Raw genomic sequence first — 14,148 nt, 5'->3', positions numbered from 1 at the left:
CAGATAAATGATAGAACTGCTCATTTGTAAACTAACCAATTAATTGACTTCTTACAAGAACAGAAAAATAGCTTAACTATAACAAAGCATGTTGAAGTTAGAAAGAATGCAATAAGTAAAAGGCATGTTTTAGCAGAGGCAAAGCTCCATTCCAAAAAAAAAAAGTTCCCAGGTTTTGCAAGCCAAAACATGAAATCAAAAGAAGTGAGATACAGACAAGGAATCCCAGGAAAAAGAAACAATAAGCCATACTGGAAAAGAACTGTGGGAATAGTGTCACAGAACAATGAATGTGTAAAAAGAAAAGCCCAGCCCCTATTCTCTAAGCTTCTGAAGCTCAGGAAAATGAGATGCAGCACAACATTAGAAAGATCTGAAAAAGCAATATTAATTCCTACGTTAAGCAGCACATACACTCCATGTATTATTTTTGCTATTAATTTATGTAAAAGCAGTTTCAACCACAACTTTGATTGTACTAGAAAAAGTTACCTCAAAAACAAAACAAAAAAAAGAAAGAAAAAGAAAAATAAAGTAATCTCAGGTTTTTGAACTCTAGATTTAATAAAAAGTCTTAACAAAAATTTACCTATGCTCTCACACCCAGCTCTGGAATACCTCTGCTTAAAATCAATAAGTATCCATTTTTTTTGTGTTTACCTACAAGCATAACGACAAGGCTAGCTGGGAAAGGAATGCTGAAAAGTAGAGTGTTTTATTTTTATACCTTTAAGTCAGCTGGCCCTAGAGAAGAAGAGCACAGATGGATACAGGACAAGAGAAGACAGGAAGGAGTGGGTGGAGGGAGATGATGATATTTTGCTGCTCTGGCCCAGAAGTGCACTAAGACACATCTGAGCTGGTGGGGAGAAAAGAGCTTCGCATAAGGAAGTTTGTTGCTTACCAACTTTTTTATTTTGCTCCCATTAAAAGGGTAACGGAACACAAGAAGCCCTGAGAGGTCAGAAAGCAAGAAGCAGCAAACTGAAGCCCCTCCTTCAATCTAATGCATTTTCCAGAGAAAGAAAACAAGTTTGACAGAAGGAGTCAGGTAAAGTTCCAACCAATAGTGTAACCCATAAGAAAAGTTCTGTGTATTAAATGTGACCTGCAAAACCATTCTGTAAAAGCCAAGCTTTAGAAAAATTCTGTTGGATATTCCTGTGTTAAGCTGAGAGGTGCATTAGATACTTTGAGCTCATATTTTCCCCTCCATTTGAGATCACACTTGCCAGATTCTTCTGGGAATCAGTAAGCACACAGAGTACAACCTCAACATATGATACACAAGCAAATCCATCTTGCCTTAGCAGTGCAGCATGTACAGAAGTCAGACCATAGGTAATGTGTTTTCTGTGAATATCTGTAATAGTGAAGTATATTTGTAAGAGGCCATGCTTTTTACACTATTGCCTCAAAGTTTGCTGAAGATGGACAAGTCCAGGCAAGCCCTGGTCAGGGATTGAGAAATCCTTTGTCTGAGGGTAACAGATGGACAAGTGAAGGGGCAACGAGAGAGAGATAAGCTGCAGATGAATGGCCGTGAAGTGGTCTTTTGTGTGAGCTAATCTCAAGGAAGATGGCCATCTCAGGGGTACTCTTACCCAAGCCCCCAAGAATGTCATTTAGGCTGGAAAGAAGTAGGATAAATAGAGCATGGACAAACCATGAGGTTAGGTTTTCTGACAACAGATACCTCACCACGTTAACAAGGAGGCTTTCTGACATCAGATGCCTCACTACGTGACACCTGCTGAAGAAGATGCCTATATGGTGAAGAACTTCAAGATAGGTATCTGGCCTCAGATTCCTCTACTGTCATCCTACTGCTTCCAACGGACTCTGTTCTATACCTTGACATCCTCTTACTTTTCTTACTGATGTTCAACTGCCAGAGAATCTGAATTCCATGATAAGCCCACCAGTACCCAAAGACCATAAACAGCTGGCTGCATGGCTTGAACTACAACCAAAATATGTATATACATATGTATATAAGATGACACAAGGTACAAAGGACCCCTTCAAGGACGAGGCCACAGATGCATGAGTAGAGCGCTACGTTTCTGAATGAACAGCTGGGTTTGGTCTCTTCACTGTTGCTCCAATTATGCGCATGCATGCAAGTGTGAGAAGTGAGTGCGCTGTGTGAAAAGTTGTTTGCAATAGAGTAAATGTGCTTCACTTAATTACAGCTTGATCCATAAATGCTGCTTTAATATTAGTTGTGATGCTGTCTCCCATACTTGAAAAAACAGGAGTTAAAAAAAAAAAAAATTAACATTTAAGTTCCAGCCAGAAAAAACTTGTTTTTCGCATAGGATTTGTTTTGTTTGATTTTTAATTCATAAAGGCAGTTTTCATGCAACATTACAAGTTACTAATCTTAAAAGTGTGTCTTACAAACCATTTACTGTTTATGTAACAACTGTGAAAATTCTGCTCAGTAAACAGTGTGAGTGTGAAGAGAATATAAAAGGTAAAATGTGTTCATAGAAACTAACAACATAATGCGAGCAGAACCCAGTTTATTTGTTGTTTTTTTATAAAAACATGTGCACACATATACACATACTCTTATGATGTGCTTTCATAAGTGCAAAGTGAATAAATATGCAAAACCATTTCATAGAATCATAAGTAAGGGATGGGCGTGTTGTCTAGAAAAACGATATTATACAATATGTTTCATTTTTCTCCCCCTTGTTCTTCAGTCTTCGAATTCATAAAAAATAGTGGCATGCAGAATCTAAAAAGTAACTGGCACACCCTAGCAAACACAGTATAAAATCTACTACTGCAGCATTAACGCCACGTGAAAAAAAATTAAAAACACTGTCAATTTCCTTAGTCTTTCTAGTTCTTATTGCTGCTCCTCCCTTCTCCACTCAGTTACCTCACCATTAGACAAGCCATAGTAATTAAACATGTAATAAATTAACTCCTGACTAAGTATCACTTACATTTGCTGAACTGTTAACGGTTGTTCCAGAGAACACATGCTATCGCTTCAGCTTTTTTTCACCGAATATCAACTATATAGACAGTGTTTTCTTTAAAACATACCTGCAGTATGAGAGACTCTTTATCGCCTTCTAATCGTGCCAATCTTTCTTGATAGGTTTCATTATTAACAGATGAATGGTGATTTACCTGTGACTGGAGAGAAAAGGGAGGTAAGATCTTTTGCAGTTCACATTAAAATTGACATAAGCAGTAGTTCATAAAAATTGATACCGTGCAGTTTTTATAACACAGCAAAAAGTTTGTCTGCAGACCAAAACTTTACTTTGTACACATTAAACCTTCTGTATGTGCCTTTTTAGCTGGATTTTGAATACTTTTCCTCTTTTCCAGCAATCAGTAATTGTATAGGAACTGATTTTTTACTTTCTGACAAATTAACCACTTCTTTGGGAGATGCCATCTTACCAAGATAAAAAACAATTCTGTTTGCACAATTTGAACTCATCTGTATTTCTCCACAGTCAAGAAATTTTGGTCTTTATTTTTAAATACCTGCCATATTGTATGATCCTATTATCAGAAATGTACTGAAACAGAAGTACAACTTCTGTTTTAATAATTAACAAATTATTACAATTAGCCAAATTCCTCTCAGGAACTATTCTGGTTACATCATTATTTACATATTTCTAATCATCTCTGAAAAGCAAGAACTCCTGAAGCTTTGCCTGTTCCTAGAAATTACATCTCATTTCCTACAGATTTGAATACACCAAACACCCCAATAATAATAGTATATGAACCACAGTGGTTCATTTCCCTATTGCAGGCAATGCTTTTCTGCCTGGGAATGGTTGGCTTTTCAGGTAACATAAGAATCCAGCTACAGAGTTCCCTTTACCTGCGCTAGTTTGCAGCACACTACTCAACTGCAGTTGGACGTGCAGCAGCAGCAGCGGATTGTAATTTGGCTGAACTGTCTTTTTTTTCCAGCTGAACAAGTTTATCAATTTTTTGCTATGGCTTCCTAATCTCAGCTGAGGTCTAGAGGCCCAAATGTAAAATGGACTATAAGAAATAAACATAGCACTAATTTCTGCAAAGCAAGAAGTAATTACCAATCAAATACCAAAACACACTTTTCAAACCATAGAGTACTGAATTACATATAAGTTTAGCATCTTTAGCAGTTAAGCTCTGATAACCTTTGTCTCTGATATTTTGGAAAGCATTTTTATCAAACACATGCCAACAAACAGGACTGAAAAGTATCTGAAGAAATCATTTGATTTGTTATTCTGCCCTAGAACAGATGATTATTTGCAACTTTCATTTTGTCTGCTTCTATAAGCTCTAGGAATGAAAAACAGGTACCAGCCTCCATAGGTAATCACATGCCAACAATTTAACTTAGGTCCTATGTATTAAGCAGTATGGTCACACAGACATAAGTAACTTCTATAGCAATATCACACACACACACACACAAAAAAGGAATCCTTCTAAGTAAGTAAGATTTATTTCTGTATATCTGCGATGTCTGTGTAGGCAATCCTTTGAGCTCAGCTATGTACCCTCAATCACACTGCCAGCCATTCTGCTTCAAACTAAGTGAAGAGTGAAGTCCTGTAGACTGGAAATCTTTAGCCTTGGCAGTTAGGTCTCCATTATGGACCAAACTCCCCTCCGTCTCATTAAAAGCTTTTCCCAACTGACAACCCACAGGCCTGTCTCTGACCCACACACCACAACAGGGGAGGACTTTACTGAACACAGAACATGAAGCACCCCAGGGTACAACAGCAGACTACTAGGCAGGAGAGGATTCTCTCAACAACAAAAGCTAGCAGTGAAAAACAGTCAGGTAGATCTTTGCACCTGTTATGCTGCTGTAATTTGCTATTTTCATACGCTAAATTTAACCAATCACGTAATCACTCCCCTGCTCCCCTTACAAGCACAGCGTTATTGCCAACACATTTTTACATGAGCAATCCATCCTCAATATAAAATAGAGTTTAACATTTTAAATAAACAGTAATTGAGAATTAATTCAAGATCAAATCACAGTTAAGGCAAAAATGTTACTACACTCACATTTATCAAATGTGCAGCCCCGATGATGTCTGCAGCACTGACTGACAGTGAAACATCCTATGTTGGAACTTCAATAGTCAATACTCATGTAAGACCCAGTGAATCACACCAACGTGAACAAGGAAAAGGAAAAAAATACCAGCCCTGCCAACAGGTCAGACACAGCACTCAGATAATTACAGGACAGTACAGTATACAGAAAATGGCCTGCTTTAAAAAAAGCAGCTGATTGACACGCAACAGTTGTTTGGAACAACTTTGGAAGTCTTTGTGGCATGCATAAAGACAAGATAAAAAATGTAACATGAACCAAGGCCATCTGTGCATGGTTGGAGTGCGTGCGGCAGTTGTGAAAGACAGTACTGAGATGAAACAGTATAGTTACGTATCACACGTATCAGCGGGCCCCAAATATAGGACACAACACTGAAGTCAAGACTAGGCAGCAAATCAACATAAGAGATCACAAACACACACTGAACTTAAGTAACCACGTGATCAAAAGCTTGAATCACCAAGATTTTCTACAAAGACATTACTCCAGAGAAAGTAACCAAGAAAATTAAAAACCATTACTTGAGCTTCACAAGCTAAATGTGCTACTTCTCACAACGAAAGATTGGATGAAATAGCATAAACCACAAGAAACTTCTGATAGCATGATGATAAAATAGAGGGAAAGATATGGCCCATCAAGGTGATTGGAACAGTTACAACTGCTGCAGTGATGCAAACAAAAAGTCAAGTATAGAACCTATGTGCTCTGTTGAGACAGCTGCAAAGCAGTTTCTTGAAGCACCTTTACTGCACTCTCCATAAGGAACCTGGGTATAGTTTTGCGCCCAGATTGCTTCAGGTATAAAATATTTCCTTCAACAATTTAAAACCAACCATTTCTTCCAGTATTGGGGGAAAAAAAAAAAAAAAAAGACTTTTGCATCTCATCACCTACTTCAGCTTCTTATTCATCTGTAGTTTCCAGGTCTATCTTGAAAACGTTCTCTTTTCTCTAACTTGGACATAATACTGGTATGTGCTGGAAAATCAAGCATTTAAGTATCATCTAAGTGACCCACTAACTACAGAATCCTATTCCAAGAAAAAGGCTCAAATATTCCTCTAGATTATGATACAATAAATAAAATCAGAATATAGAGTATGATTCAACAGCTTTAGGTCAAAATAAGATTGCCAGCAATAAATATAGCAAGATAATGGCAAGAAAGGCAGGACATTTCATGGTTCCTTTCATAGTTTTATGATCTCTTCCACGTTATTTTAACAGGATGCAGCATACTGTCAGAGCATAACAACCACCATTGTTTACAGTTTCTGTTCAGATGTTCTACTCTGAAGTTTCTGAAACAAAACGTGTTGAATCCGTGTTGAATCTCGACAGACTGTAAGAGTACGAGCCTTCAAGGGAGCACATTTCCAAGATAACAGAGTTGATCAGGGGCCAATATATGTTCTGCTCATGTGTTAAGTTTAATCTCCAAGAATGTGCAACACAGCTAATTTTAAAACTTCTAAAGTTGATCAGCCAGCTGTTACACAAAAATTTTCCACTAATGTCTGGGTCTCATACTGGGCTATAGAAGAGAAAGAAATTGAGAAAAGAAATGTCTGTCAGCTACACTGTCGATTTGTAAGCTTTTTCAATAAGGCACTGTCTCTTAGAAGACAGATTGTGGCAAAAACCATTCTTTCCTCTTATTTAGTCACAAGATTCAACTTCAGTTCCACTGATAATTGAATCAAATGCTTGTCACAACTAAAGTGCTTACATTAGTAGGAAAGATTAGGGACATGCTTGATATATTGTCTGCTGTTGCAATTTAGAGGCTGAGAACAAGGAGTATAGCCAGCAGAGTTCAACCAGACAGTTCTCCACAAACTACTAGGAGCACACATACTGCAGGAAAGATGTACACTATAGACATCTTTCATTCTATTTGAGTTGATAATATTTAGAAGAATTTGGACTTCTGAGCTCAGCCCCACCACTGTTACGATAACCAGAACTGATTTTGTGTTGCAGTGTTTGCTGTTGTAATTGTTATGAGTCAGGAAACAATGAGTGAGTAGCCAACAAAGGAAACATTTTTATTTTGGCACCCATTTATTAATATAAATTTATTCTCTTCATATCCTAGTGTTACCTGAGATACACACCCACATGAATTTATGTACAGTCACTCAGTGTACTTGAGGAGGGAGACATGGCTGGAACAGGATTTCTGGATCTGTAATTCTTGCCTTTCACCTGAAAGCAGAAGCAACAATTGGATTTTCTGTTTTCTGCTGTTCCTTGCTGATTAAAGGAAAGTGGAAGTCGATCTGAAAGAGCTAACAGCACACAGCACAAAGGTAGGTAAACTCACACAGTCCCTAAAAAGAAATAACTTTCACCAAATATTTATGGTTTTGTCAGGATAACTCCCTGGGCTATCCAGGAAGATATCCATACACAGGACATGATGTTCATCCTCAGTTTGATCAGCTTAAGTGATATAGCATGAGCTCAACCACTTCACCTTTTGCTAGTAGTGATTAGGTGCAATAGTGAGAACCACTAATGTATACCTTTCTCAGGTCAACCATTAGCTCACCCACTGTGCAGACTTCAAAAGGTAAGTCCAAAATAAGCTACAAGAGTTATTGGGTGCTTCAGTTTCACACGAAGACATCTCTTTCAAAATGATGTCTCAGCTTCAGTGTTTTTCAGTGCTTTACAGACAAGAGATTCTCCATTTTGCTACAATCCATCCACTGCAGTTCAAAGAGCTCAGTTAACTTACAGTATCCTTAAGAGTGCTCACTACACTATTCATTTCTGCAATGTAATTGCAACAGTAATTTTTTTATTATACCTTTATGCCTGTGCATAAAATGGGGGCTACATCATTTTCATTCAGAATGGTGTGCTCCCAGTTAAGGTCAGATGGCAGAATAATAAAGCAACAGGGCCAAAAATGAAACTGTGTGGGAACCCTTTAACCCAAATCCCTTGGGAGAACCAAAGAAAATCCATGCTAAAGATGACACATTTTTTACCATTTGGGAGGCAAGGAAGAAAAGAGAATCTTCAGTACTTTGGCTTCCAACAGAAACTTAACAGCAGCAGATTTATGCTTAGGCCATGTAAAATAACATCATCTACCTACAAACTGTTTACTGTCAAAAGATAGAAAAATTAAAATGTAGAGAAGCATTAAACAAAGGAAATTCAGTGTGACTCATATGCATTAGGATTTTCTTTATTTTTTCCTGCGCTCTCTGCTCTTATATTCTCCTACCCGCACTGTACATATGTATAGCCATTCTTGGCAAAGCACTTTTCACAGTTCATTTTAACATCAGGAATGCCTAATGGAAAGACTTGAAGCGTGGCAACACTTTATTCAAGTTTGACCTAAATATTGCCTTGTCCCTTCTGTTGTTGCATGATGCTACTGTACATACTGTGTTACAAGACTGATTGAAATCACATCCTTTGTTCTATGCATCTGAAAATTGCAGTTTTATCCCTTATTTACCCCTGTCTGGATCCACAATTATTTAACAACTGTTTGCTGCCCTAATGCAGGCCAAGCCACAAACAATATGCAAATATGGTTTGACAGACTAACTGCAACATCAAAACTAATCCAGGTCTCTGAAGTGACTTCTATTGATGATGAAATTGAAGCCAGTTCTAGCACATTTCAGCAGGGTTTATGGGAGTCTTTTGCAATTGCCCTCTGTTAAGCACCATTCATTAGTCTGGAAGTTGCTTATACTTTCATTATGAACCAAAAAGCAACAGTTTATAATTGCAAGGCCTTAAATCCTTAATGCTATCACAGTGCCAGACATGAAATGCTAGGATTCTGGAAAATGGGAATCAAATAAGCAACTTAAATTGTCTTATTTATTTACAATGTCACTAATCAAATAAACTTTGGATCACAGTGCTCAAAGTTCTCCTGGGAACTATGAAGATTGTTTTCAGTACTCCTTCATTTACCCCACGTACATTCAATCCCTTCAAGTGCCTGCAAAGAAAAGAACCAATACTGATATTCTCCTTTATCTATCTTACATAAAAAGAATTAAGTGCAATCATTTTAATTTAACATTTAACATTTAGATATGCAAAACAGTTTATACTGTATTTGAATACAATATCTTTTCTGAAAAGGTACCCTCTGTTGTTAGTTCCTCCGAAACTTGTGAACATTTCCACATGATATCACAACACATTCTTCTCTGAAGCTGCTTCTTTCTCATTGTGTTATTATGCTCAGTGCACAGTGAATGCAACACAGTCTGATAATAGCACACCTCTTAGATGTTAAAACGGAAGAAGGGATGGCAGACGTACCATATTTAAAATTCCTTTAAATAACAAAGAAATGTGATCTCAAAAACTAAGGAGTCATCCAGTTTTAACTATACAATGACTTGTTCTACACTAATGACTATAACTATAACAAGTTCAACTAACAGTATAATGTTCTCAACTACTACTTCCTGTTGTCTCTTCTCCTTCACTCACACACTCATTTCCTCATTTAATCCCCTCCCCATCCATACTCCAGAAACACAAGAGTTTTGAGGAAGAGATGCAAATATTTTTAAAGTAAACTGAACTTCAACAAACTCAAGTTTTTATTAAAGACTTGAATATTACTAATATTTTACATTCAAAAAAGCTTCCCAAGGTAAAGTTCCTATTCACATTTAACACATATATTTACTTACATTTTATGTTTACAAAGTCAGTTAAAATGGAGTGTGTGCACATATGTATGCATGCATTTTTAATCTAGGGCCATGCAGAAGCACTGACATAAATAGTGCACATAGAAACTGTAACAAAAGTATAAAGTTACATTAGATTTTTTTTAATAAGTATAATAGGAAGACGTACTGCTTACATGACATACAGTTCAGTCAATATTGTAATTTAAAAGAATAGTCCACTGTGAAGGAACTATTCTCATCCCATTTGTGGATTTTTCAGGAACTGAGAGATGGTTAGAATCTAAGAAACTCAGAAGCAGACAAAGACAATGATTTTCCCAAGATGAGACTTTGTTTTAATTTTGCAAGAAAACAAAAATCCATCTCCTTATATTACACAGTTCAGTCACATTCAGATTCACATTCACTACAAAAATGGAAATAACAGCACTGCCTGTTTAAAAAGCATAATTTAATCAGAGAACTGTGTGCAAGAAAACCCACCATTTTTATTCAAAACAAAACCACACTAAAAGGTCTCATGTAGTCACAGCAGTGAAGAATTAAGCGAAGAACCAGCACAAATATTTCTTAATTTTAAACCACAGTCTGTTAAACAACGTATTCTAATTTTTTTGCCATACGGTCCATTGTACGATATGCTCTGCTATACTGCAACCTCAGGAAAGCACAAGCACTTACTGTAACATCTTGCCATTTATTCAGACTGACTCTAGAGTTTTGTTTTTAAAGACACAGACAGCTGATTGTCCCCCTGCACAGCCTTCCCCCCACCAAACGTTCCCCTCCTGCTTGAAGAAAAGTCCCTAATTCCTTTCTCATAAAGGAACTTACGATATTTCACGTCTGAGGCACTCCATGTGTTTCCTTCCGCAAAGCAGAGAGTTCTCACTTCGATTGGTAACGTGCATTTACAAAGACAAAACAAAGAACAGCAAATCACTTACCCGCTTTAGCCACGTGAAGTGCTTGTAAATATCAATCTCACCATCCATGCTTTGGGCCCATCTCAGCAGTCACGTTCCCAGGGTTAAAAGAAACTTTTGGAAGCAAGCGCGCTGCTTTGTTCTACAGGATATAGCTGTGACTTCTTCCCCTTTAAGCCCCTCTACTTCTAAATTCTTGAAGGTGCATACACATTTCAAGTTAAATCTACTGCCTCTGTCCCACAGTCTTATTCCAAAGGCTTCTCACAGATGTATATATAACGCACAACTGTATAAACTTCAGGCTCTCCCCCAAACATCTGGTTTTTTTAAACAGCAGATCAGTTAGCAACAAGAACAATGTAACTCTAAAAACATTAAAAACATAACTTGCTAAATGGTCTTTAAAAAGGGACCTTTCAAGAACAGTATAAATCTGCAGAAACTATTCGCTTTTAACATCGAATAACAACCTAAAATTATTAAGCTGTCACTGTGAAACTATTTGCAAGTAATGCTTTCCCTGGCTTTCTGTTTCAAGAGTGGCTGGAATTCATTACCAAAGACCCCCCTATTTCCTGTCTCTGTTTTACTCCCTGTTTATCGTAACACTACTCAGCCTTCTCAGTTTATTTCAGGCCCTGTCTGAACCTAAAAATAAGTTATGCTCTTTGAATTACTGGCCTGTCCTCACAAAAGACATTATTTAAAAAAAAAAAAAAAGGAGGAATTCAAGGACGATTCAGTGGATAAGCTGATTATTCCATAAGTACTGCCAGGAAGGCAGTTTTCCATCTTAACAAAAGATGATGATACCCTTTCTAAGATTTTTGCCTGCTGCTGAAGCCTGGTGGAATGGCAACTTTTCAAACTCGCAACACAGTTATTAATGCATATGCAAAGCAACACTCTGGCAAAAAAGGGAAGTTTAAAAGTACTCCCTGTTACTGCGGTGTCCTCTAGTGCCTCTGCACAGTACTTATGACTACATGCTAATCTTACCCAACAAACTCCAGTTTCCAACCTGATATCTCCCACTAGTTAAAAGTGCCTTTGGTCTTCAACTGTGAAACTGAACATTCCATATACAAACACAATGTATTGGGCAATGCCTGTTTACACCAAAATGCTTAAACTGTGTAATGCCCTGAAAAGCAGTTATTAAAGGGATCTGCCATACTTGCCATCTGTACACCCTTCAAACCATGGAAATCCCGGATAAGTAAAGGAGTTTCTGCAAAGAGTTTTACTATTTCAACTATTCCTGATCCTTTTGACCCTGCATGTCTTTTTTTTTGATGCTCCAAGTGACAAGCAGAGAAGAATACAAACCTAGACTACCAGCCTCCTTTGAGTACAGGATAGTAATAAATACATGAAGTTCTATTACAAGAAAAATGTGAAAGGTTTTGAAAAAGTTAGTAGTACAAGTCTTATAAAGATGCCAGAGTAAGTGAAACTGGCATAAAATGGAATAAGGTAAAAAAAAAAAAAAAGCCCAAAACTTTTCTAAAAGCAAACCATGCCATGAGAGAGCACCTGAAAAGTACTTGAGTTGCTCTGTACATCAAACATTCTATGCCAGTAGTACAAGTTCTTATGCTACGCTAACATTGGTGAGAGCAGCTCTTTCTTCATGCCATCTGGCATTCATTTTAAAAGCTCTTAAAAATCATTTAAGACACACTCAGTACAGAACATTCCTCTGTGTGTGATAGCCTCTGTTGTAGCTGACAAACTAAAGACTAAGGGGGTTCCCTTGAGATTAAAACATGAAAACCCTAGGGACGTTTTTATTCCCCAGGCAATATATCTGATTATACAGAATAGCAAACGCATCAGACTTCCTCACAGCACTGCGTGTCCCACAGCACAGCCAACACAGAATCCCACATTCATATTTAATACAGTTCTAAACAGCTGTTGTAAGACTTATTTCAGACTTATTTAGCAAAGTGGGGGAAAGTACCATGTACTCTCTTAAAATGTACCACAATACATTATGACTGGATATTGCTTTATAGCAGAGAGAAATAAAAAACCCCAAAAAACACTAAAAGAAAATCATATTATTCCACTTACAAGTACCTCAGTGTACCATCTGCAGCTAGGCAAGTACCAATTTCTCCTCTTAAAAGTATTTTAAATCACAAACATACCTTATTTTTGCCTTGTCACTTCTTCTGGATTTCATACAAAGGTCTCTTGGTTTTGTTACAGTCATTCTTCCTGATTAAGAGGTAAACGTGTCTGAATTTTCTGCATCTTATCAGCTATGAATGTTGACAACATACATTCCAGACAATCACGTGTTCCCTTTCAGCCTGTCACCTGCCTGCTGAACTTTATGTCCTGCTTGAGCTTTGGCCTGAAAAAGTTTCAGGCACCAAATGATTTCAAATCCACTGCCCCAGATTCACTTAGAATACTTTTCCATTTCTCTGGAAAAGCAGGTTATTTCCTCTGGGCAGTGTGAAAACATGGAAAATATGTTGCAATGTGTGGATTGCTTCATCGGGTTAGTGCTGTGTTTAAGAAAAAAAAAAAGCGAGAGAAGGAAATACATGTTTATGCATAGTTTTTCACTGAGCACTAACTTCCAGTACAACAGGGAACTAAAAAAAAAAAAATCAAACCAAATAAAATCAGCCCCCAACATCACTGTAATCCCACCACCCTCATATAAGTAACTCAGAGAGAATAATCTCATTGTTCAATCAAGAATACTAAGTTTTCCTTCATCCTTTACCCTGGGTTCTTCCAAATCCTCATGTTGGAACTGCCATGGATACAAAGGGGTTAGGAACAACCCTTATATCTGAATAACATCCTCAATATGCCAATTCACCCACCTGTCATTGCTATGCTGTAAAAATATGTGAGAACTGGAGAGCAAAGAGAGAAAACATGAGAGTGCACCTACACAAGAATACAGGCGAGAAAAGAAATAACAGAAATCCTTTTTATATATTGAGGAATGCTTTCAGAAATCTATGTTAAGAATTTCCAGCAAGATAGTTGTTCTTACAGTCTTAATAATTACTAACTGACTGTTTCTAAAGGACAGAACAAGATGAAACTTAATGAAACAAACCAAGAAGCCTATTATGTTCTCTGTATGAACATATTTGCGTTACTCATGATAAACAAACAAAATCAGAATCCTGGGAAAGACTATGAAGAATGTATACAGACAAGCTCTATATTTACAAAGATGAGAAACATGGCAGCCTATCATATGCTACTTTATAAATGCAAAGTCTAAAAATAAGTACAACTTGATTTTATTTCTGAAACATCACAAAAACTGAAAATGTTGTGTTTGAACTGAATATCTTTGACCATTGCATTATTGCCTACTATGTAGGTATTTTACAGCATTTACATTGTTACACTAATGTTTGTTACA

General features: G+C 37.1%; 1 protein-coding gene across 10 annotated transcripts in view; it reads right to left on the bottom strand.

Annotated features, from left to right (window-relative positions):
• Positions 1 to 14,148, bottom strand: part of PPFIBP2 (PPFIA binding protein 2) — a 90,024-nt gene that overhangs the window by 40,381 nt on the left and 35,495 nt on the right. For 7 of the 10 annotated variants that reach the window (XM_015863951.2, XM_015863952.2, XM_015863953.2 and 4 more), the window contains one exon: positions 3,067 to 3,159. In XM_015863951.2, coding sequence (XP_015719437.1) covers positions 3,067 to 3,159 — 93 coding nt within the window. Of the gene's footprint in view, positions 1 to 3,066; positions 3,160 to 7,239; positions 7,331 to 10,647; positions 10,705 to 10,760; positions 11,626 to 12,898; positions 13,024 to 14,148 lie in introns of those variants that run through there. The other 3 variants (XM_015863955.2, XM_015863954.2, XM_032445198.1) reach the window with 3 other exon arrangements.

Source organism: Coturnix japonica, chromosome 5, assembly GCF_001577835.2.
Source record: "Coturnix japonica isolate 7356 chromosome 5, Coturnix japonica 2.1, whole genome shotgun sequence".
Taxonomy (NCBI): Eukaryota; Metazoa; Chordata; class Aves; order Galliformes; family Phasianidae; genus Coturnix; species Coturnix japonica.
Note: the sequence above shows the minus strand (reverse complement) of the source record. Positions and strands in the feature narration are given on the sequence as shown.